The sequence below is a fragment of the Schistocerca cancellata genome, chromosome 4 (genome assembly GCF_023864275.1).
Source record: "Schistocerca cancellata isolate TAMUIC-IGC-003103 chromosome 4, iqSchCanc2.1, whole genome shotgun sequence".
In the NCBI taxonomy this organism is placed as follows: Eukaryota; Metazoa; Arthropoda; class Insecta; order Orthoptera; family Acrididae; genus Schistocerca; species Schistocerca cancellata.
The window spans coordinates 573,575,494-573,600,993 of NC_064629.1; the positions used below are offsets into that span (position 1 = coordinate 573,575,494).

The window sequence follows — 25,500 nt, forward strand, 5'->3', positions numbered from 1 at the left end:
GACGTATGTCAACGCCTGTAAGCAGCTAAGGGTGTTCATTTCATTGTAATTAGATTCTAAGTCGTCATAAAGGAGAAGGGTGGACACATCTCATAATAATGTTCACTAACAGGTTCCGAATACATTTGGTCAGATAGTGGTGCCGTCGGTAATAACACAGTTTCCCGTGATGAGCGCGTATCGAAGATACGGGAAATGCAAGGGCGTTCACGTTTTCGCGGCCTTCCTGAGCTCGGCTGCGGCAGAACCCGTCGCCGTCAGTGGTTCAGCAGCGCGCCCGGCCCTGACGACGGTGACGTAGACGGGCGAGGGCGCGCGTCCCGCTGGCGGGAGCCATCTGACAGGGGGATGCTACCTGGGCCTCCCCCAGCGTCGGCACCGCCACCGCCACGCCGAAGGTTACTCGGATAAAAACGCGCCGGCCGGAACGGAAGATTGGTGTGAAAGTGTCGCGCGTCAGAGTAGGTCACGCGCCGGGGTATAAAGCGGGCTGCGCGCCGCCGCAGCCTTTAGTAAGCCAGTGTGCCGCCAGCCCTCAGCATCAGCATGCTCCGCCTGTGCGTCTTAGTGCTCGCCGCCGCCGCCGCGGGTACGTACCAGTGCTTCCTGCGGATCGTCTCTGTCGCTCTCGTGTTCCGGCCTGCCTACACTACCAATCACCCTACCAGACACAGCTAGACACAGCGACAAGTTCTCGGACGTTTTATAAACCTTTAAGCTATTAGCTTCGATGTTGTATCTCAAAATTTCGGGTGTTGTCGCTACATTCTTTGTCTAGCAAGAAAATACTAATTTCGTTTGATCTACGTCCTATGGACGAAAATCTATCAAGTTCTATTCAAATTCGCCAGTCTGTTATGGAAAAAATGGAAAAAATGTCGGCTGTACAATTTTTGTGGCCTTCCACAGATCTCTGGATGGTAATATGGGCCAATGTAGATCTGTTTATCTACTCCTCTTCCCGTACCTCCCAGATATCGTGGCTCGCCTACTCTAGTACAAAGTACAACAGGTGTCAGAGTTGTCTTCCATCTGTCGAAAGTAGCTTCTAACTAGTATCTAATGTATCTTACTAAAATTTAAAGGGCTGCCTTGGAAATGTTTTGAGACCATGGGAGCCCGGATACTGAAAGTAAAACCGATAAAAGTCATTTCTGAGGGACAGAAAGTAACTTTTCAAAAAATGCACACAGTAACTATTGATTTAAATTTTATGTTTACTCCAAAGTGTTTACTCGCAATGCCTTTAATTCCTAAGATACCTGTGATTCTTACTCCTCTCGTTCTAATACGTAATTTTGAACACAACTGATATGCTCGGTGCTTCAGGATGTTAGTAGATTATCTCCATTTAATTTACGCAATGATGCAGCATTGTAAGATCGAGTAAACGTCATTTGCAGAGAATATCTGCAGTCTGCAGCGATCTTACTAGCCTCAACAGCTTAATTACCATCTCCCCTCGACGAGTGTCCAAAACCGTTCCAGCTCAACAACTGAAGTGGAACACTGTGTCTACTTTCACCCAGAGATAAAAATGAACGTTTTGTGCAAGCGTGACAGAGAAATAGGCGTGGAAGTGTTTGAAAAAGTATCGCTGGAACGGCCCGCCGGAATGTAGATCACTGGCAGCGCACTTTATTGTCCGGGGAAAGTGTGAGACGAAAGCGGCGTGTTTTGCAACACACCCAGGCTTCCGTCGACTCCTGATGAGAGAAAGAGAGCCTTCAGTGCAACTTAAATAAGACAAACGACAGCTTCCGCGTCAGATCATTTCAACCGAGTAGGCTAACGCCTTTCCTTTGGCTACTGCTAAGCGAATTTTTTTAGATCAGTTACGTTAAGCTCTAAATGAGAAGTCGAATCGTGACAGTTACGTACTACGTTTATGTCCACCCAGTAATCGTCGTCGGAAGCCTTTCTCTCTACTGTGTTCTTACTACAACACTAATCAAGCCCGACTTCTAGAAAACTACGCAGTTCTTGCTTTGACTGAAGAAAAGAGGGCGTTGTCTGCAAAGGGTTCGCAGTTTGCTTGGGTGTAATAAGTGAGTTGAAGTCTTCTTACTGCTTGCTTGTGGATAAGTTGGAACAGAATCAGTAAGAGGCGGGTCCAGAAAAGTGTTTTCTAAAACAATTACGGCTAGAATTGTAAGTTTATTTTTATTTCTGTTGGACTGTACACTAACTCCATGATATTTTTCTCACGACACAAAATAAGTTCTAGATTACTGTATAAGACTAGAATGTGATCGCTTTTTTCGTTGTCCAGGTGAGTATTGGGCCATGTCTCAACTGGATGCAGGTGTTAGAACTGAATACTGGAGCAGGTGACACAACATATGCACACACTGAGCGTTTCTACACAGAAATTTTGGCTTAGGGCCGCTAAGGATAGTTCACTTTCTTTCTTAGAAATGAAGAGAAAGAGTCTGTTGTAGATACAGTCTCCAGTGACACGCAACGGAAAAATTAACTTGCTTGCCTTAACAAACAGACTAAGCTCAAAATAGGGCATCATTATAGACCGTCTTTATTGAATAGTTATTGGTGCTGCCCCATTATGGTTATCTATTTGCAATTATGAGATGGAGTTTCTGTTTGTAGGACATATATTAACAGTCGTGGCTTCACATCTGCTTAGCTGCATTATTGCCTGACGTTATAACAAATAGCAACCTTCAAGTTTAAGCTTAGAGAGCATGTGAATCTGATTTTGTAGCGGTGGTTTGACAGGGAGCGGCTAATCCTGTTGTCTTGATTTGAAACCCAAGAGAAGGCGCGCCGTTCCTCGTCTGTCCCTTCACTGCCCCACACGCTGGAACAACTCTCGCTGTTAAATTTCTCCCACATGCGGGTCACAGAAATTCAGGTCGTGTTTCTCTTCCAGCTCCGCTGTTAGTGCGTATCTAGGTAGCACAACACCCTAGCAGCTGTCTGTCTGATGTGCAAAGAACTTCATTCATTTAATTTTTTTGTTGAGTATAAGCAAGTGTGCCTACGGCAACAGGTTTGACAATTGCCACACCATGTACTACCAATTCGGAGCACCATGTCGTTTTAACACCTTTCTGAACCGAAAATTCAGCAGCTGTAGCCTTTAAAAACCTGATTTCTGTACCTGAAGGACTTAAGCGTATGATACTCGAACGCTTCAAGAACTACGCTACAGAAACGACTAATTTTCGCAATCGCTCCGGTTCAGACAAATATGAGCGACGATTTATCCCAGTTCATTCTCCGCAGATCCGCTGAAGCTGCCTGCAGTGGTGCAGCAGGCCTGGTACGTGACTCTCTCGAATTCTTTCCGATGACAGAAGAGCTCGTTTTGTCGGCACTTTGTGCTTGTCACTTGACAGGCGGGCACGAGCCGTGGCTGCTTGTTGCATCAGAGGGAGTGACTCGATGACCTTTACAAACGGTCCATGTAACGATTCGGTGAAAGTATTGCCCTGCCCAACACGGAAGAAAGTCGAACACCGGTTTCACTTCGTGATGAAATTTCGTGTGTTGTTGGAACTACTCGAAGCTGTGCCCCAGCTGCGGAGCGGGGGCGATCGAGTCAGCCAGTCTTACTGCAATATAGACGTTAGTATCTGACCTAAGCGTTGGGGCTATGTGACAGAGAACACAGTTTATCTCCTGTTATCTTTAGTCTTCAGATTGTCATCTACAGCCTTTTCATTTTTACATTTTATTTATGGGAAATATTTCTTCTTAGCGAATACCATTATTTCAGACTGACTGTCTGGAGTTTACAGCATACTTTCGACGATTTAGAAAGCACCGCCTTTTTCGCGCATGAGCAGGGACTGTGTGAGAAATTGCTACGCTCGCTCCGACAAGAGCCTATACGTATTTCTGTGGAAGAACTCCTTGTAGGAAAGAATATGCACAGACACTGATGCAAATTGCCGCTTAGTGTAGCACGAGACGTCCACCATACCATTCGCTTACCTACCGCGTTTCTTTCTACAGCTATACTCTGCGTATCATCGTGAAGTGTGTCGCAGAGGGTGCTTTATTGTACCATATATTAGAGCCTCGTCCGTTCCAGTCGCTGAAGAATGATTGCTCGTACGCCAGATCGTGAGCTGTTACTTGCCTTATTTTATCTTTGCGTTCTCTACGCTACAGGTAAGTAGGAGGCTAAAGGATGTTCGTAGTTCCAGCCCTGATAGACGGTTCTTGAAGTTTCCTGAGATGGTTCTCGCGAGATGCACGGCGCCCGTTATCGAGTTTCGTTAGTTAACATTTTCTGACATTTCTGTTACACACTCTCGCCAGTCAACACCCCTGTGGCCGTTCACAGCGCCCTCCTTTGTATACGATCGTTGTCACCCTCAAGTCTTACCTGATACAGCTCCCATATTTTGAGGTGTAATAGACGGACTGCAGATCGCAGCCAACCATTTGTTTTACCCACATCTGAGCGTATATAGTCGATCCATTTCATACCCTTACACGATGTTCAGACATTTACGTTCCATTAAACAGCGAATCTGATATTTTTGGAGTGCCGCTTCAAAGATATAACTAACTACCATCTGCTCAAAACAAAATCGTAAGCATTGCATTTGTTACCCAATACAATGACATAATAAGGTACCGACAAGTTTGTACGTATTCGTTGTGAGTACGCTGTCTTGCGACACGTGTGGCGTGCCAACAATGCTCGTGCGAAGTAGCTTATGAAACGTTTAGGGCGTGTAAATGACAGTAGAAGTGGAGAATAAACATGGCGGGGAATGCGGAAAGTGAAAGCCTGCAGCTTTCTCGACAGGGTGTGGTCCCAGAGCAGCTTTCGTTCGTGCATTCAGCCCTTACACCAGCACCGATCTGCACCCGCTCTGACGGCATGAATGTCGACACAGCCCTGCCCTAGTCCCATCCATATACATCGCCCGCTCACTTATGAACGCTGCATACACTTCGGGCTTCAAACCAGATACTTACGGAGTGTTCACCAACTTCTGTAGGCCTACCACTATTACACAACACGCGGATGCAGTCACAATGGACTGGATCGCAGCTAAAGGACTTGTAAACTGAGTGACAAATTATCAGACTACTCAAGAAATCGGCGTGACCACCGAATAATTATCGCGCTTAATACAGTATTTACCTACAGTTCAATCTGAGCGTCGAGCTATAATGTTGAAGATTCTACTACTTCTACTACTTACTGTTAAGATTCGAACCAAATGGTGCAGGGGAGACGCTTCGCTCTTCGCTTCGCCATAGCAACTGTTTACCAGTGTAGTCAAAGAATGAAACAGTCACACAAAAATTTGTTTTAAGATCAACCAAATCGCTATGCCAAACCGTGAAAAAAGTTGTAAGGAAAATACCGTAAGACAATGATGTCCTTCTCTCAAAAAAGCATAGCAGACATTAGCTATGATTCGAGGGAGCACTGGTAAGTTTTGCGGCGTGATTCAAGTAAATCTATCGCTGTATCCTTCGCTTTACTCGAACTAAAGCCTCTGTCCTTGTTAATAAATTTATCCGCAACTGTAATCTCGATTGCTCCCGTATTACACTGTCCCAAAAGTTCGGCGCCTGCACCAAGATACTACCATCGTCGTATTTCGTTTTAGCTCTCAGTCTTCGGCGATATCGGACTTAGTTGGCTGCTTGGGAGGAAAGTAATACTTGTGTTCTTCACGTCTTTGTTTAACAATTCTTATGATCTGTCCAACGTATTCCATGCTACATGCGCACAATTTGCAGCTTACATTTTTCTTACGTATAACGTATTTACTGTTTGGCGTGGCCTTTTGGTTGGTCTTCAGTTTCTGTATGATTTTTTTTTTTTTAATTCTTTGAGGTCGTGTTGTCTAATGCCCGGTTCGGCAGATGAGGTACGGTATTGTATTTGCTATGTCGACTGACATGGACAGAAAAACGTTTGGATCGTTTTCGGGGAAAACTGCAAAGCATTAGTTCCTGAGCTGCGAGGTTCTTTTAGCAGATGGAAGGAACGGAGCGCAGATACGTGGCGGTTTGGGGCGTGGCTGCCTTATGGATTGCGGCAGCCACGTAGGCACATCGCGGAGGAGGAGCGCCGTTGGCCGCGTGTTCTTGACCAATGGCGTGAGCTGCCTGCACAAGGCCACGCATTCCAAACCGGGTTGCGAACGGCTGTCGCCGCCATCCCAGAGCTCAGCTCGCGCCGTGGGTCTCTGGCCGTGTGCTGCTCTGCTCTGAAACCGGTCTGGCCCAGTTAAGACGAGAAAGACATGGAATAACTGGATTGTCTCTCTTTTGGTAACCTCATCACGACCTTCCTCAACCGGTAGCTCTGCCGAGAGGAAAAGTAGATACTCCCATTACCTCTGAACTGGTCATCCTGGTCTCTCCAAAGACCTGAGCTTTTCTCCTGTGGAATGAAATAATTGCGCACGGTATCCACTGTGTAAGAATTCATGAAATGCTCTGAGAAAATGGGGCAAAGGGATGCTTTACTATTCACGATCCTGTTGGAGGTGCTATGCCATTGTCTTCCTCCAGCCTTTGAACTGACTTAGCCAGCCAGTTACAGGAGAACCTATAGTTTAACGTGGGTAGTGAACCATGGTGCACTGAGCCAGAGTGTGAATTCATATTGTCCCAGCTTGACTGAGCCTTCCTGATAATCATTTCACGACCATTGCCAAAACGTAATTCTTTTAAAAGGATTAGCAGATACACCCGTTTCCTCCGAACAGGAAAATCTGAGCTCGATTAATTTATTTTTAGACATGTGGGCGTTAGAAGAGAGAGACTTACTCCGTATCTTTCCGTGTACAGTATCCTATACATACTCGTATCTGTAACCATTCATGTAATGGTCTGCCGAAGTGAAATCCTCATTCATATTGTGATAGGACACATCCTGAGGCTTCAAAGAATAATGCATTTGGAACTGGAGGGAAGTGTAAAAATAGTGTGACCATGGCTTGAATACAATAAACAGGTTCAGATGGACTTAGCTTGCAGGAGTTATGCAGACCAGCGTCTTAAGACTGAGGCTACAACAGCATCATCGTAGCTGGGCTGAGCCTTTACTGCCAATCTTTTCGTGATCTTCCCCAGCCACCAACAGCATCGAGAGGAAAGACAAATATATCCGTTAGCTCTGAACGGGTCAATCTGAGCTCCATTGATTTCCTTCCACAGATGTGCGCAGAGGCAGGTGCTTCTCACCTGTAGAAAGAAATTTAATGAGAAGATAGAGACAGAGTGTGTCTCATTCGAAGAATAATATCCTACAAAACTGTGAGGATTCAGGTAAAGACTTGAGAAGAGGCAAAAGCGTGGAATTTGTATTCACTTCGTCGTCATGATAGTCTAGACCCTATTGTCCAGTTTCTGGTGGGAGAAGGTAGAAAGGCAGATTTGAGTCCAGCGTCCTGTCGACGCCAACATCAGGGGCTGAGCACGAGAACGGATGAGCCAAGGATGGAAAACCTAGTCGGCCGTTTCCTTGCAAAAGGAAGCATTCCGGAAATCGCCTTACTCGATTCAGGGAAACCACAGAAAACCTACACCGCGATGGCCGAACAGGAATTTGATACCCGCTCTTTCCGAGTGACCAGGCAAGGTGGTGCAGCGGTAACGCACAGGATTCGTATGCGGGAGGGCCGCGGTTCAAATCGCCGTCCTGCTAACCAGATTTAGGTTTTCCGTGATTTCTCTCTGTCGCTTAAGACAAATGCTGGGATGGTTCCTTTGAAAGCACAACGCCAATATCCTTCCCTCCTTTCTCTTTCCGGGCTTGCGCTCTGCTCTGTCTCCAATAACCTCGACATCGACGAGACGTTAAACCCCTGTCTCCCCTCCTTTCTCCTTCCGAATGAGACTCCAGTGCCTTAACCACTACAACTCGCTTAATACACGCTAAAGAGTTATACACGCCTCTAAATTTTATTCTCAAATTAGGAACGTCTCGCGAAAGATGTAGCTGTATTAATCACCACTCTACTAGGTCTGAAATAATTTACGCAACTGATAAGTAACTGTTAGATGCTGGTGTAAAAATTTATTTTTATTCTGCTAATGGGCGAGCACATGTTACTTGCAGCCCCACGTTTTCACAATGACTAGCTGCTGCTTTTTAAACATTTAAGTCAAGAAGAAAATTATAGATCTCAGATACTAGCTAGCTGCTGTGCCTTTTTGCTTTTTGTTAGGTTCTCAATTTCGTTTCCCTCGGATTTGACGTTCCATCATCGACATCGTAGTTCACTCGAGACGGGTGTTGTCTCAGGTGAATAAGTTTGGGAACATTGTCACACAACACCTTGTCTCAGTAACAGCCGCAGTATTCCTTGAAATGTTGTAGGGGAAGAATACAGATTTTTAAATTTTTTTTTGCCCAGTACGACTCCAGTTTCTCCAATATAGTGTCATGTCACCAAACCTCTGTATTTATTCGAAGTTGCCAGTATCTAAAACTGAGCTAACAAGCAGGAGAAATACATGTTGTGGATCATGTTGTTGGAACACTGCTATCCTCAACCTGAAGCCGGATTTGAATACCACATTGCTTTACTAGCCATGGTCCTAGTGGAGATATTATGCCTTCCTATGGGCTAGAACCGGTTCATACAGCTAGCTGTAATGGAGTCTACAGAATAATGTGGAATATAAACCACGACAGGTTATCTGACATAGATTTAACGCCTTTGGAAGTCAGCGTGTTAATTATCGGAAAATATTCTACGACTAACTGAGAGTCGAACCCTGGACGTTTGCTTGTATAGCCTGAAACTTAGCCGCTATGCTAGTTATTATCAGAGTTCAGAAGGCGAATAAGCACCGGCTTCCTTGTGATTTTTTTTTAGATCTGTACCATGGCGCCGAGGAAAAAGGTGTGGAAGGCTACGAATGTGAGTGAAACCGGAAACAGTCGGCGGCCTTGGCTAGGCCGAAGGTCAACCCCTTCACGAGACGCACTCCCTCGTTCTCGCTCGCCGGCAGCCGCCGGCTCCCCACAGATTGCCTCCGTGGTCAAGTGACCAGCGTTCTTGGCTACTAACGTAGAGGTCGTCGGTTCGATTCCTGGTATCCATCTAAGGTTTTTCGCTATGGGAAAGATCTCGAATCAGAGTGTACTCGCCCTCATCAGGCCAAATGATAAGATGCTTGATAAAACAAACTGTAAAAGTGACAGCTGAAAAAGCGTCAAACACAAAAGTTTGCCCCCAGCTGTTAATCGCATAACTTCCATGCAACTACTTTCCTGCTTCGCTTCCGAGAGCATGGAAACGCAATAAATAAAATTATTGTATTTTGTTGCATACACAGAACTGATATATCGCTAAACTCTTACAGAAGTGAATCCTGGATATAACTTCTCACTCGCTGTTTCACACTTCCTGTTTTGGGGCTTTCACTCGACAACGAAAGAAGATTAATATTTAACGCCCAGCCGAGGACGTGGCCATCATAGGTGGAACACAAGCTCGGTTTGGGAAATGATGACGAGGGAAAATCGGCCGCACCGTTTCCAAAGGAACCGTCCCGTAAGCGAATTAGGGGAACCGTGGAAACCTAAATAAGAATAGCCCGATGGAGATTTGAACCTCCATCCTCCCGAATGCGGGTCCAGTCTCTCATCACTAACCAACCAAAGGAGATGTGCATTTAAGATGCGCAGAAAAAAATTAAACAGTTTACGAAAGTTCATTCGCACGTAGGAGAAGACGATAGCGTTTCCACGACCCTGCGATAACGCTAGAACTTTTTCTTATTTTTTTTATTTTTTATTTTTTTTACCACCGCATTCAGAAATAAAGATCTTCCTTCTCTTCGACCGCCACAACGCTCGTGTTCTACACCACGGATTTGCTTCGCTATATTTTCGTGGAAAAAACGTGGGATAACATTTCAGGAAGAAATCAGTGATCGGGTAGCGTCACGAAGGATTCACAGTCATAGATTAGTGACAACCGAGTTTCATTAAGTGTATTCTCTGATCAAATTAACCTTCAAAACACGAATACCTTCTTTACACTATAAAATGTAGTAAAGCGTCACAAAAGTTCTGCAAGGTCTGCAGGAGAGCTTCTGCCAAGTTTGGACGGTAGGAAACGAGCTACTGGCGGAATTAAGGCTGTGAGGAAGGGTCGTTCGTCGTGCTTGGGTAGTTCAGATGGTAGAGCACTTATCCGCGAAAGCAAAGGTCCCGAGTTCGAGTCTTCGTCCGTCATACAAATATGATCTGCCAGGAAGTCCATATCACAAAAGTTAATTACATCAACAAAGTTACGTGACCAACAGTTAGTGGTGTAAGTAACTGGCTTAGGGCGATTAGCTTACAATGAAATTTGAAGAACGTCACTGACTAGAAACGCGGTAAAACGCTAGATACTTCAGCTCCGCTTATAATGTGCTGCAACATCTCTGAGCATCTGTGTTGTTCGGGTCCGAGAATATGTATCGTCTGCCTGCAAGTGGCGTTTTAATTTACTCGTTTTTACTTCTCAGTTTACACGGTTCCTAGTCTTCAAACTGAGAGATTATTTCCACCATACTCGAAATTCATATTCAGAGTCTGTGAAGCAAACTGTACCTTTCGATCATTCCATTCGGAAAAAGTATAATTTTCAGTGAAAGAATGATGTCAAAAGCTCATTAACACGAATTTCGTTCCGACACATCTGTATCGGTGGCTGAGAAGGACATGCTTTGTATATGCAAAACATTTTCAAAAAAGCATAGAAAATGTGAAATTAAAACTAGCTGTATTGCAAATCGTCTCTTACAAATATACCAAATTGTAACGCCCAGTAACAAATCTTGAAACTTTTGATACTGAAAAAGCTTTCGATTCCGCTGACGAAGTTCCTGAAACGCGTAGTTTAAACATTTACACTCGTGGCGTTCTGCATAATTTGCCGAAGCAGTCTCCGACTGTAACGCTGGTGTGACGTGGCTAAAACGCCCTTCAATGCTCCTAATGATGGTGGAGCTAGAATGCACATGACCATCAGCTGTTTATTTTTATTCTCAGTGCTAACGGTTTCGATCAGTAGAGAATTATCAAGTCGAAGCAAAGCCTAACCAGATTGTCACAACAACATTTGGAGTGAACAACTTCGCTGTAGATAGAATATCATTGCGACACAGTTATGTAGGAGATAGGATTCTTGGCATGAAATGCTTGTGCCTGTTAGTTTGAACACTGTTGGATCGGGACTTCCTTACGCTCCTAAAGCAGACACCAATATTGTCGCGGTTGTTCCGATCGCACCTAGAAAAGTTTAGGCAGTTTCAAGTAAGCACTATCTTGAACAGTATGCGATAGAAATGTTCCATTTATGCGCCTAAACAAACCTTTCGACCCTATGAGCCACAAGTACCACAACTGCACTCGATCAGCCTTTCACCATCACTCTCAAGGTACCTTTCAACAGCAACTCAACTCAGCAAAGGATTTTCCTGAAAATTATGGAAACTACAGCGCCATACCTTTCACTCTCACATTAGGTGTTAAATTCAGATAGTTGGCGCTTCCAAGTTTAAAAATAAAATACCTCATGTAATCCGTGTAATAAAAGAAATCAGTATCAAAACACTATCTTCAGTCATTTTCAATCGACAGCGGAATGTAATCATGGAACGAGCGTCACACCTCAATACTTTCGACAGTTCAAATCCTCGCCTGAAATCCAGATTTATTTTTTTGTGTGGATTCGTTAAATATCGTGAGGCAAATGCCGGCATGATTCCTTGGTCGATTTCTTCATTTCGAGCTTGTGCCTCGTCAGTAACGGCGCCGTCGTGGACGGGGCGTTAAAGCCTAATGCTACTTCCTTCATACTTTCAATGCACAAAACCTCGTCTAATACCTCGTCGACTACCACCAGTTTACGAAGCACCTAGTTTTGAAGTATTCCTAGTCGTCCACATAGAGAAATGTGCAACAGAGGCCCATTCTTCGTATAGCAAAAAAGCTTAATCTTTGCAAGTACCCTTTCTTGACTGCGATTGCAGTCTGTAACAGCATTCTTCTTATGATTACAGTTACCGCCCAGGAGAGCTTCAAGTGTCCGGACGACTACGGATTCTACCCACACAGTCGGTCATGCGACAAATACTGGAAATGTGACAACGGCGTCGCGGAGCTGAAGACGTGCGGCAACGGACTGGCTTTCGACGCCACCGACTCGAAGTTCCTCACCGAGAACTGCGACTATATCCACAACGTCGAGTGTAACGAGCGCACGCAACTTGGTGAGTAATGCAGTGACACTTCTTACATTGTTTAGAACTATTAGAGGAATAAAAAGTAGTTTTGTCGCTTGAGACAATCGCAAAAGTAAGACGGTTCAACACAAAAAACGACAATGATAATGTTTCTTAATTCTTCTCGTTCTCCTATCGAATCTTCTAGATTGTCAGGCTATGTCATATTAGCAAATTCCTAGATTTTCGCTGTATTTAATCACCAAAATTGTCACTTTAGTAACGTGACTCGATGTGACGAAACTGAAACGTTTGAATACCGTAATCAATATTATACGTTGAATAACAATTATATCCATTATAGACTAAGGTGCGAGGACCGCGACTGTTGACTAAAATGAAAGAAGTATAATTCTACGACAGTCACAAAGCTGACTGACGCAGGACTATATATTATATTTTCCCTATATGTTGAACTTAAATTCTCCTGGATGATAGGACCACCTCATATTCCTCTTCAACTTCTTCTCCAAACTCGGCGTTTCAACCCCTCTCCAGGGATCTTCGTCAATAATCTTCAGACGTCCGCAGGTGGTTGATCACTCGGTTCAGTGTTCAGTCATCTGGGGATACCAGAAGACTTTCGACGAAAATTACTGCTGAACGACGAATCTGAAGAAGTTGAAGATGAATATGACGCGGCCCAGTCACTGAGAAGACATTACTTTCAGTGACAACGGCCATGAAAACTTGCTGAATTTTGTTATACTATGCGTGTTAGGCTCTAAGTTTTTAAGTTTGTCTGGAGCACCTTTTGTATCGATGTTCTTAGAACCACCAATCAGCGCACCTCACTGCCCGCGCCTGTACGGAATCTTCCCCGACGAGGCCAAATGCGACGTCTTCTGGAACTGCTGGAACGGAGAAGCAAGCCGCTACCAGTGCTCACCGGGACTCGCATACGACCGTGATGCGCGTGTCTGCATGTGGGCCGACCAAGTGCCAGAATGCAAGATCGAAGGTCAGTGCTACCATGCAATTCTAACATAGCCTCACAACAAACTCACTGCGAACGCCGCTCAGCTATAATGGTCCACACAATGAAGCACTCTCACTTTGTAACAGATGTTCGCAGAGGATCGAGGTAACACGTTTACAAGGACTTATTTATCATATTGCCTCCCCATATTGTCATCACTTTGTCATACTGGCTTCGAGTGAGCTCTTAACCACGGCATTACCAAATGTCGTGCTACCTCACACTTTGCAGACACCGGATACAAACAGGAACGAAAGGAAATCTGTTGGACTCTTTACGTATCTCAAATGTTTTTTCCTTGTTATAACTTCATTTGAACACTGAATCTCCCCTCTCTGCTTTAAGTACTGAATAGTTAAATACATCGTAGTAGCTAACAGTCCTGCTCCACCTCAACACATTTCACTCGTATGTGTTAAATGCAACAATTTTTCAAACGGGAAGTGTACGGGAAGATCCTATAAGGTGACTTGTCCTTTCTTTTCGGTAAACTGGGACAGACTCTGTGAAACTCACTATTATACACATACAATAGAGCATAATACTGATCATCTGTTTCATTTCATGAACGAAAATTCCTCCTACAATCCCATTAGACACATCTATGTGCATTGCCAGCCTGGCGTACGAGTTAATGTATTCTGGTGGATGTTAATAAAATGTCAGCATATTCTGCAACATAATGTTATCACTGCACAGGTGCCACGTATTGAGGAGTACACTGAGAATGACTTCTGGATGTCGGTGATCTCCGGCAACCGTGCTTAAAAAATGGTTGTTGGGGATAAGGGAGAGGAGAGAATTGGAGTTTAGAGTCTATCGAAGCCAGTAAACATGATTTTAAAGTTTCACGACAACTTACGTCCCACACAATTTAACTCATCTTGAAAGGAGGAAAGCCATGTACCCACCTACTTGGCAAGGTTTAAATTCTGTCGCGAGGGCGGCGGTTCAAAACCCCGTCTAGCCATCCAGATTCAAATTCTTCGTGATTTCCCTAAATCGCTTATAGGTCGAATGCCAGTACGACTCCTTTGGAAGGACATGACCGATTTCGTTTCCCATCCTTCCCAATCCCGAGACCGGGCTCCATCTCTAATGACCTCTCCGTCGACGGTACGTTAAATCCTCAGAGTTTGTTGATATCATTTTTCGTGCACAGACTGTAAAATAACAACATCCATCAGCTCCACCTCAGATGATATCAAAATATTGTCTTTTTATTCTTGAAAACCGAGCGAGGTGGCGCAATGGCTAGCACACTGGACTCGCATTCGGGAGGACGACGGTTTAATCCCGCGTCCGGCCATCCTGATTTAGACTTTCCGTGATTTCCCTAAATCGGTCCAGGCAAATGCCGGGATGGTTCCTCTGAAAGGGCATGGCCGACTTCCTTCCCCGTCCGTCCCTAATCCGAGAGACCGATGACCTCACTGTCTGGTCTCCTTCCCCAAAACAACCCAACCCAACCCTATTCTTGAAAAGCCAAGTTCGATTACGTGACTTGAAATTCTTGATCTCTGTGTTTGTTCAGAGTGGCAATAAGTTAAAATAAGTATGGTGTGTCTTGACCGGCTGTCACTTGATCTAGTGTCAACGACACAGAAGCAAGGAATATGTCGATGAAGTCCAGGAAGCATATGACGCGCTACGCGTTGCCTGTTGCAGGGAAGGTAAGAAACTGAGATGTGTGTTGCAGAAGTGGCGAACGGATTCAACTGCCCGGCGCCAGGAGAACTTGCGAACGCGGGATCTTTCTCGAGGCACGCTCATCCCGAAGACTGCCGAAAATACTACGTCTGCTTGGAGGGCGTGGCCCGTGAGTACGGATGTCCCATCGGCACTGTCTTCAAGATCGGAGACTCCGACGGCTCGGGCAACTGTGAGGACCCTGAAGATGTTCCCGGATGGTGAGTAACCTAAATTTGTGATTCGCAAGGTTTAGTAAAAGATAAATATATCTCTGCCAGACTTCGACATACAAAGGACAAGAGCACAGGCGAATTCAACGTGATAACGAAACACGTCATTTAGCTGAAGTATTTCTGCACATAGTACTTGCAGAATGACACTTCTCTCTGCACGGAACGCCATATTTTTATACTTTATAGCTGAAAGGAGTCATTTCGGTAAACAATAGCAAATTATTATTAAGTTCAAATATTTAAGCTGGACCGAAACACTTATTTTAAACAGAAAGAGAGACGAAAGAGGAAACGAAGAGTAATCAGGAATATTTTAGGCCGTAACTACAGTGAATAAGGAGCAAACCGACTAAGCAGAGATAAGGAAATTAAAAAGTATACCAATATGTTTTCGCATATAAAAATTCAGGTTAAAATGCTATGTGCGTATTAAGAAAATGACACCAACCAGATTAACTAGTCAGTTTTTAGACTTCTACAAAAGTCACAGTAAATTTAAAATTGATCACAGTAGTGAAAGAACTTTCACAGGACTTCAGTGTGGATGCTAGACTATGTGAATCAAAAGATTATCCATGTTGAAGGTGTCTAGCATCAGCCGTAAGATTGTCTGGAGTAAGCACTTAGGCCATACATTGCGAAGTTCATTTGCCTAGTGTTTCAGAATGGTGTCTGGTACGAAAAATAAATACTAAAAAAACATTTGATAGCTACGAGAGCAGGTGAAACTTTCATATGCATTATTAAAGAAAGTGGGGTACATTTAACATGACCGTACAAAGTCAGCCACGTTATAGAAAAATAGAAAGAAAAACATAGTGCACGCAGAGGACAGTATATATATATATATAGTGGGACAGAGGATTCAATTATTGAAGAAATCATTAACAATTTGGCACATGGAAATTGTAAACTGAAAGTGTCAAAACTTGTGAATCCTTTGGACAGAAAAAAATCTATAAGCAGCAAAGATAACTGCCTCTGTCTTTAAATTTAAGAAATTATTATTAATAATGTTGACTAATAAGATTCCGGTAACTCGTACAGCAAAGAAATGCTAACTTATAGATCAAGTGAAACAAACAAATGGTAAAAAGAGCGCCGAACTTCTCGTGAAATTTTTCTTTTTTCTGACTAAATGCATCACTCTGCAAAACTGTTATTTCCACGGTAATAGTAGCTAAATTAATGAGTTGTTGTTTGACTTATCGTAACCATATCCACAGAAATTACTGTTGTATACTAACGGAAATTCTTCCTGAAACTTGTTTCACCCTCATAGCCAGTAGCAGCACGCAATTCTGTTGACAACTTTCAAACAACTGCGCTGAGGTAGAATAAATTCAGTAGGGCATCCTCCAAAGAGATTTTTTCCTTCAACAAATATAACCTCTTTTTAAGAAAAAACACCATTTCGCCCTGATTACTATAATTTTCAAGCGTGTCTGACACCTTAAAATAATGTATTTTTAGAGCTATTAGAAGTTAACAGTTTAATTATTTGTGTCAAGGATACCGTTATTAGAGCAACTGGGAACTTGATAAACTAGCCTCAAGAAACAACATTTTTTCTATGCCGCGCATTATGGCATGTACTTTGGACACCGAAGAAGTTTTTGTATTTTACGATACAAGTAGTAGAAGACAGGTATCATCAACGGTTTCGGATACAAACAGAAAAAATTAACAAAAATGCCTTTTCATTGTTCTCAGGGCCCATTAAATCTTTATTTAACTAATGAGATAACTTTTATGAGAATGTTTTTGTTCATTATATTCGTTACAAAAAATTAGGTCCTATTTCATCTATTAATTTTATTAGCAAAAAACTTTTATTGTTCCACAAGTCTAGTATTAAGATTCCAATCTTAAAAAGTGGAAAGAAAATTCATTTTACTGCAATCTGCTGAGTTGAATTTTTAACTCTTATGTTTATATACTATTTTGTGTTAAAATGTTACTATAATGCAACCTGTCCATTTCTGTTTGTATTTTGTATAGTTGTGTCTTCAATCCACTTTTAAATTACACTTTAAGATAACTTTCGCACTTTCTATAACTGATCACACTTCTTCGTTAACTTCCAGAAGTAAAACCTATCAAGTAACATGGTACTTTTATATCCTGCTAATATTTCACTACAAAAAGGGCAAAAACTATTAAACACATTCATTAAAAACATGAGATGAACAATGTATGAAGTAGCATGCTGTCTTTTCTTTGCACATCTATGAATTCACAGCTCTTGAAGCAAATACTAGCATTAAAATGTGTGATTTATTAATAATTCTCTCACTCAAACTAAATTTATAAGTGTGTGTTCCTACTAACAAATACGCTAGCGTGCGGCTCACAATTTGTGGTGAAATACATTTTGTTCGTAGTACATAACGGAAACTTCTAAGACGGAATTGGTTCGCTGCATTTTCTGACGAATTCAGATAAGAGTAAAAGATGTTCCAATTTGTTGAATGAGAGACGCAATCGATGCCTTATTATAAAGAGAACCGGTAGTGTGAGAGTGCCAGTATTGTTTAGTGCTATATTGTAATAAAGACTTAGAGCTACTTTCTCCCACAAAATTTTCACAGATGACGCTGTTATCAATGAGAAGGCGTTATCCTCTAAAAAAGTTGTAGTAACGTCTGATCAGAGTTCGGAAACGTATCAGCCTGGTGGAAAGATTTGCAAATCACTCTTGGTATAGAGAAATGTGAAGTTGTGAATTTCACGAAACGTATTTATGAGTTAACCTTAGAGTATACGATCGAGGAATCATAACTGTAGTTAGTAATTTCGGAAAATACATAGGAAGTAAAGATGATTAGGATTTAACGTGCGAGTTTATTTGACACGGAACACAAGTTCAGACTGGGGAGGAAATCGCTAGTACACTAGCCAAAGAAATAATCCCGGCGATATACCTGGAAGTAACTATGTGGGAATACGAAACACAACTTGCATGAAAGCAGCAAATTGCAGTTTTCATGAAAGATATTCTTCTGCGACCTATTTTGGAATAATCTGCAAGTGTGAGGTATGCCAAAGAAGTGTAACGCGAAGAGCCACAGGCTTAATTGACTCTCGCTCTGAGACCTTAAATGTCGGACACTTAAGGAAAATATCTAACGAAAACTAGTGTATAAAATTGTAAGAACCTGTATGTAAATCGGAATTTACGAATATTTTGCAGTCCCATAGATATATCACCTGTACAGAAACTAGATTAGTGGTAACTCTCACACCTATCACCCTTCCCACATTCCGTCTGCGATTAGAACGGATTATAATGCCACGATAAAAAAAAAAAAATCCCTCTGCTATGCACTTCCCAGCGATTTGCGGCGCCTGCATCAGTGAAAAATTCCCTTCGGAAAAATCCGAACACTAGCTGTGATGTATGTTACACTTCAGGTTACGATGATAAACGCAGCGTCAGCTCTCGCGATTGAAAGGTATCTGAGTAAAGCCTTCCTCACATGGGACGTGGACGCAAATGATATTTTCATCGCAGTCGGTGAACACTCAGAAACTTATCACACTGGATGTGTTCGCCAGTTGTGGTCCGCGACGTAGCACTCTCCAGCAGTTACGGCTACATCTTGTGTACCAAGACACACACCTCTTGCTTCCGAAAATTGACACGCCTCAAGTAATTGCGTTAACTTTATTACCGGAGAATATCTCGAAGAATACTGCGAAGGCATCAGTAGATTAAAAGGCGCTCACCAGGTTCAAACGGACGCTTGACTTAGCGCCTATACGTCGCTGCTGTAATTTTTAGATCTGACGATAAATGTAAACCTGAAAACGACAGTCAATTTTAATAAAGTAACATGCGACGAAGAGATTGACTTCCGTAATATTCCATTTCCTCCTTGACAAACCATCATTGATCGCATATTGGGAAAGCAAACTACGTTTAGAACATTCGAGGCAAGTTAAAATAATATATCCAACCAGGAACTGAACGTAGTGAATGATTTGAAAAAATCGGCCAACCAGTTGCAGGTATAAAGGTTTATTACCAACACTTGGCCATGGTTTCAATAATTGTAAAATTGTCTTCTTCAGAAGTACATGGACACGTAGAATTACATATTGGCGACGATAAATTTCAGATCAAAGCAGCTGATGTGAAGTAACATGGTACATGTGACCATCAGTAAAACCAAATAAAATACATTAAAAAAACATTCCCATTGGAGCTGGGCCAAGCGTAAAATTCGTCACATTAAAATATACGTGGAATTAAAGGCAGTGCAACAATCCGTATGTGGCTGTTGTCATGCGATGGTTACGCATACCATGTAACTTGACGTTTCTTTTCTTTGAAATGTGTCGTCGCCAATATGTGATTTTACGCGTCCATGTACTTTGAAATGGTTCAAATGGCTCTGAGCACTATGGGACTCAACATCTGAGGTCATAAGTCCCCTAGAACTTAGAACTACTTAAACCTAACTAACCGAAGGACATCACACACATCCAAACCCAAGGCAGGATTCGAACCTGTGACCGAAGTAGTCGCGCGGTTCCAGACTGAAGAGCCTAGAACCGCTCGGCCACCGTGGCCGGCATGTACTTCTGAAGAAGACAATTTTACAGTCGTTGAAACCATGGTCAAGGGCTCTTAATAAACCCTTATACCTGCAACTGATTGGCTGATTTTCTCAGATCATTCATTCGCATTCATTGTTGCTGAACAGCAGCTATATTCAAAATTTTAAAATGAAACATAGGTTCTGAAATGGAGAAACCGACACACTGACAGCTATGCTGCGTGTGAACGGGACACAGTGTCATCAAAATTCGTTTTTCTAAGTTGATAGTCTCTACATGTTTCAAGTTCGTCTCTACATCAGCTGCGGAGACGAACACAGAAATTGCTCGAGCAAGACACCCTGAGATTTTTTTTGTTTCCGACCTTTAGCTATAACGAATCTTGCCAGAAATGACGCGTTTTTATACATCTGCGATGTGCCGATGCTTTCAAGCAGAACATTTTCATAGTTTGCAAGATTTTGTACAAAAACCGCAAAATAGGCCACTTTAACTTTGATGAGCTGCATTCGTGTTGGGTAGAGACCGATCCAGAAGTTTATTGGTTGATATTTCGACAAAATCCGATGGGACTTACTGTGTTGTTCACGCACGTGAATGCTACACAGCGTGAAATGTCACCGGGGCCCACGAGAAACACAGGCCCCGCAACGAACTCGTGACATCACACTAGTCGACTCGTCCGTTACACATCGCGAACACTCGGCTCCATGCAGGGCCTAGGGAAATCAGTATGTGATTGAAGAGGTGAATGTCCTAACTTTGTCGTGTTATCGAGGGCTCGCGTGCCTTTAAACGCGCAGTCAACTCGTCTGAAATAGTTTTTTGCTCCCCGCCGGAGACGGCTGCTGGCACTCGTAGGACCTGTATTGTCACGTGCTATGACGTACGCGCCACGGCCTTTCTCACGGGCCTCGAATTCGATGTTATGACGTCATAAAACTCGTCCTCCTCCGACTTGACAGAAAATCCTAGGAAGTTCTGGTCTTACGTTAAATCAGTAAGTGGCTCGAAACAGCATATCCAGACACTCTGAGATGATGATGGCATTGAAACAGAGGATGACACGCGTAAAGCTGAAATACTAAACACCTTTTTCCAAAGCTGTTTCACAGAGGAAGACCGCACTGCAGATCCTTCTCTAAATCCTCGCACAAAAGAAAAAATGGCTGACATCGAAATAAGTATCCAAGGAATAGAAAAGAAACTGGAATCACTCAACAAAGGAAAGTCCACTGGACCTGACGGGATACCAATTCGATTTTACACAGAGTACGCGAAAGAACTTCCTCCCTTCTAACAGCCGTGTACCGCAAGTCTCTAGAGGAACGGAAGGTTCCAAATGATTGGAAAAGAGCACAGGTAGTCCCAGTCTTCAAGAAGGGTCGTCGAGCAGATGCGCAAAACTATAGGCCTGTATCTCTGACATCTATCTGTTGTAGAATTTTAGAACATGTTTTCTGCTCGCGTATCATGTCATTTCTGGAAACCCTACTCTGTAGGAATCAACATGGATTCCGGAAAAAGCGATCGTGTGAGACCCATCTCGCTTTATTTGTTCATGAGACCCAGAAAATATTGGATACAGGCTCCCAGATAGATGCCATTTTCCTTGACTTCAAGAAGGCATTCGATACAGTTCCGCACTGTCGCCTAATAAACAAAGTAAGAGCCTACGAAATATCAGACGAGCTGTGTGGCTGGATTGAAGATTTTTTAGCAAACAGGACACAGCATGTTGTTCTCAATGGAGAGACGTCTACAGACATTAAAGTAACCTCTGGCGTGCCACAGGGGCTTTTCACAATATATATAAATGACCTAGTAGATAGTGTCGGAAGTTCCATGCGGCTTTTCGCGGATGATGCTGTAGTATACAGAGAAGTTGCAGCATTAGAAAATTGTAGCGAAATGCAGGAAGATCTGCAGCGGATAGGCACTTGGTGCAGGGAGTGGCAACTGACCCTTAACATAGAAAAATGTAATGTATTGCGAATACATAGAAAGAAGGATCCTTATTGTATGATTATATAATAGCGGAACAAACTCTGGTAGCAGTTACTTCTGTAAAATACCTGGGAGTATGCGTGCGGAACGATTTGAAGTGGAATGATCATATAAAATTAATTGTTGGTAAGGTGGATACCAGGTTGAGATTCATTGAGAGAGTCCTTAGAAAATGTAGTCCATCAACAAAGGAGGTGGCTTACAAAACACTCGTTCGACCTATACTTGAGTATTGCTCATCAGTGTGGGATCCGTACCAGATCGGGTTGACGGAGGAGATAGAGAAGATCCAAAGAAGAGCGGCGCGTTTCGTCACAGGGTTATTTGGTAAGCGTGATAGCGTTACGGAGATGTTTAGCAAACTCAAGTGGCAGACTCTGCAAGACAGGCGCTCTGCATCGCGGTGTAGCTTGCTCGCCAGGTTTCGAGAGGGTGCGATTCTGGATGAGGTATCGAATATATTGCTTCCCCCTACTTATACCTCCTGAGGAAATCACAAATGTAGAATTAGAGAGATTCAAGCGCGCACGGAGGCTTTCCGGCAGTCGTTCTTCCCGCGAACCATACGCGACTGGAATAGAAAAGGAAGGTAATGACAGTGGCACGTAAAGTGCCCTCCGCCACACACCGTTGGGTGGCTTGCGGAGTATAAATGTAGATGTAGATGTAGTCCACGTTAGCTTCCACATCCCGTGTGATGACGGCCAAAGGTAATCGAAAGATTGAAAACAACAATCGCGAGTGTGAGCACAAATTGTGAGCCGCGCGGTAGGAGAGCACGTGCATGCATGCGCTTTGAGCCGACTGTACGGCGTCCCACAGCGAGGACTACTACGGAGACCTGGACCTGAAGAGCATCCGCAAGAGCGAGCTGCTGGCGGGACTGAACAACGGCAGCGGCGGCAGCAGCGGCGGCTCGTCCAGCCGCGCGGGAGGCCAGCCGAAGGCGGGCAAGCCGAGGCCGCCCGCGCCGGGCGTCGCCGGCCGGCCCTCCGACGCCGCCTAAGCGCGCCGCTCCCTGTCCTCACTCGTACCCCAGCCCCACACCCGGCGCCTGCCCCGCAGCCGCCGTCGCCACTCCGACTCTGGTACGCCACACTCCACAGCGGTCTCTCTGTTCTCTGCGCTTCGAAACTGTTTCACAGGCGGAAGCTCGTAGAGCCTTCACTGTCCCTGCAACTACACTTTTGAAAAATACTACATCCGACATCCAAAACCGAGTACCCCCCTATTTGTAACCGACGAACAGTTTCGCAGATGTCCTCTCTCTCCCCTTATAAACTCGTAAATTTGTCCATCTCCTTTTGATGCCATATTTCTTACAACATTCACTTACCCACAAATAAGACTCCGATAAAATTTCAGCGCCTGGAAAATGGGTACGTAGCATTAAACTTACTTCTTAATTCGGCATCCGCCTTCTCGGGTGACGGCAATGTTCGGCACCAACTCCTAAGAACAAAAAGACTCCCGCTAACACGAAATTATCCTTTGCTACTGAACTTCTCTGATGGATGAAAACTATTCTGGCATTTACTCTTTTACACTCTTCTGGGCACTGTCCATTTACTGTTTCATTCTTCCGGGGACTGTCCTAACTTGTATACTTCTTAAAATTATTATTAAAAACCTGGTTCGTGAACGAATTCATTTAGGAAAAAAAAAAGAAAAATAGGACCTGCGAGCAGTGTCTCGAAATCTCTCGAGTAATATTACCTTTATTTTACATAAATGTGCAGTGAAGATTACTACGGTGACTTAGACCTGAAGGCACTCAAGAACCTGGGACTTAAAAAGTGAACGTAAGAGCACGTCCGGAGCTACACGTGTCGGAGGACCTTCCCGCCACTTTCCTGTGGAGCGTACGTTGGAAAGAATGGCGACTACCCGTGCGTGTCGTCGCCTGCCCGAAGTTGAAACGGCCGTCGAGAATTTCTTCTTCTTAATGGTGAGGACTGAGAACGGGAGAGACCGAAATCCACAGAAAAGTTTGGTGAAATTAGTGCACAAGTTTATTGTCAATGTAACTGATTTTGTAATTTAGTTTACAATATTATGCAAAGTTCTACGTACAATTACTAAAGTCCTATACGTAAACTGAATATACGAATGTGAGTGTGCTTGCTGACTTTCGATGTATATTGTACCCTCCAAAAGAACAAACTGAGATTTCAAAGAATGTTATCATTCAGCGTCTGCTCAAATACAAATTCCCATTTATTTGAGGTTGTTGTTACACATTATTTAACATTAAATCAAGTGTACTGTCCACAAACAGAAGTGTATGTATGTCACTTTTGCGTTTTTGTAAATAAAACATCATTCTACACAAGGCTTGGTGTTTCAATGTAATAAAAATCCCCTGACATTATCCCACAATGCTTAGTTTTATGAACGTACTTCCTGCTTTACTACCAGTGTAAATAAAATGTGTGAAATATACTCCTTACTTTGTTTACATTTTTACTGTCTTTGAACTGAATTTCAAGTTACTTTATTCATACAGCACAAGGAATGGCGCTCGAAATACAACAGATTATGTAAAACCTATTACGGAATATAAATCACTATATGAGAATGGATCACTTAACGGAAAAACACGGAGCAGCACTCCGAAAGAGAAATTTGTCTGTAAGTCTAATGAAATTTCGGGAATACATTTGTCGAGGTATCGTATTTAATGATTAACATTGCAAGATCGCTGGCTAATGTAAGCGCGAGATAAGCCATTGCAAATGTGAAATGCCAGTACACTAATAACCAGCGTAACTGCCAGAATCTTGAATGCAAACGTGCAGGCATGTGTTGTACAGGTGCCGGATTTCAGTTTGTGGGATGGATTTCAATGCCCGTTGCATTTGGTCAGTTCATAAAGGGATGGTTTAATGCTAGTTGTGGATGATGCTGCCGTTGTCGTCTGCTGATGTACCATGTGTTCGACTGGAGCCAGATCTGGTGATCGAGCAGGCCAAGGCAACATGTCGACACTGTAGAGATCCAGTTGGAAAACATCCCCTGGTCCAGTGTGTGTAGCACACAGATAGCTTGGTTGCAGGATCTCAACTCGCCACCTCCTAACCAGCACATAGCCATCATTGGCGCCGAGGCAGGACCAGCGTTTATCAGGAAACACGGCAGACCTGCATCCCGCCGTCCAATACGCTCTCGCTTGACACCACTGAAGCCACAAAAGGCGGTGGTTTGGAGTCAGTGGAATACACGCTACAGGGCGTCTGGCTATTGCCGCTGCAGATGCTGTACGATGCGCCTCAGACGTATGTGGAAAATGATGGCCTTCCCGTGACCACCACTGCCTGCAGTCATGTACAGTGGCTACATTCCTGCCAAGTCTTCCTGCAATATCGCAGAAGGAGCATCCAGCTTCTCATAGCCCTATTACACGACCACATTCAAACTTGGTGAAGTGTTGATAATGGCATCTTTGTAGCCTTAAAGGCATTCTTGACCGACATCAACTCACCTCGTCCAATCTCAAAGGTAACTGACGCACATGACCATTACAGCATGCATTTAAAGCAAACCTGATTTGCATCCTCATAGTGGAGTTACTAGCGCCACTCTTATGTGACTGGTGTGAAATTTGAACAGGCGTCATATTTCAGATGCACAAACACAACTACAACTTTCATTTACAACACACAACTACTCTTTGGTGTTGCAATTTTTTCCATCAGGTGAGTGGCGATTCATCTCCTCACACAGTTGATCAGAATAAATATTGCTTTTAAAGTCAAAACTTCACAACTACCTACGCTTCAGCATGGAGAAAGG

The 25,500-nt window shown here is 43.5% G+C and overlaps 1 protein-coding gene across 2 annotated transcripts; it reads left to right on the forward strand.

Moving 5' to 3' along the window:
- Positions 1 to 432: 432 nt before the first annotated feature.
- On the forward strand, positions 433 to 24,040 carry LOC126185179 (protein obstructor-E). Of its 2 annotated transcripts, none has more exons than XM_049928031.1 (5): positions 433 to 589; positions 12,013 to 12,222; positions 13,007 to 13,195; positions 14,913 to 15,123; positions 23,448 to 24,040. In XM_049928031.1, the coding sequence occupies exons 1-5, from the start codon at positions 547 to 549 to the stop codon at positions 23,506 to 23,508; spliced, it is 714 nt and encodes a 237-aa protein (XP_049783988.1). In that variant the 5' UTR covers positions 433 to 546; the 3' UTR covers positions 23,509 to 24,040. The 2 variants fall into 2 exon arrangements, with proteins under 2 accessions (XP_049783988.1, XP_049783987.1); XM_049928030.1 differs by having other exon boundaries at positions 434 to 589; positions 22,531 to 24,040.
- Positions 24,041 to 25,500: the final 1,460 nt, after the last annotated feature.

Coding starts and splice junctions, on each gene's coding strand:
- LOC126185179 (XM_049928030.1), top strand. CDS start 547: ATGCTCCGCCTGTGCGTCTTAGTGCTCGCCGCCGCCGCCGCGG. Junction 590..12,012: donor GCTCGCCGCCGCCGCCGCGG/GTACGTACCAGT, acceptor TTATGATTACAG/TTACCGCCCAGGAGAGCTTC. Junction 15,124..22,530: donor CCTGAAGATGTTCCCGGATG/GTGAGTAACCTA, acceptor GGCGTCCCACAG/CGAGGACTACTACGGAGACC.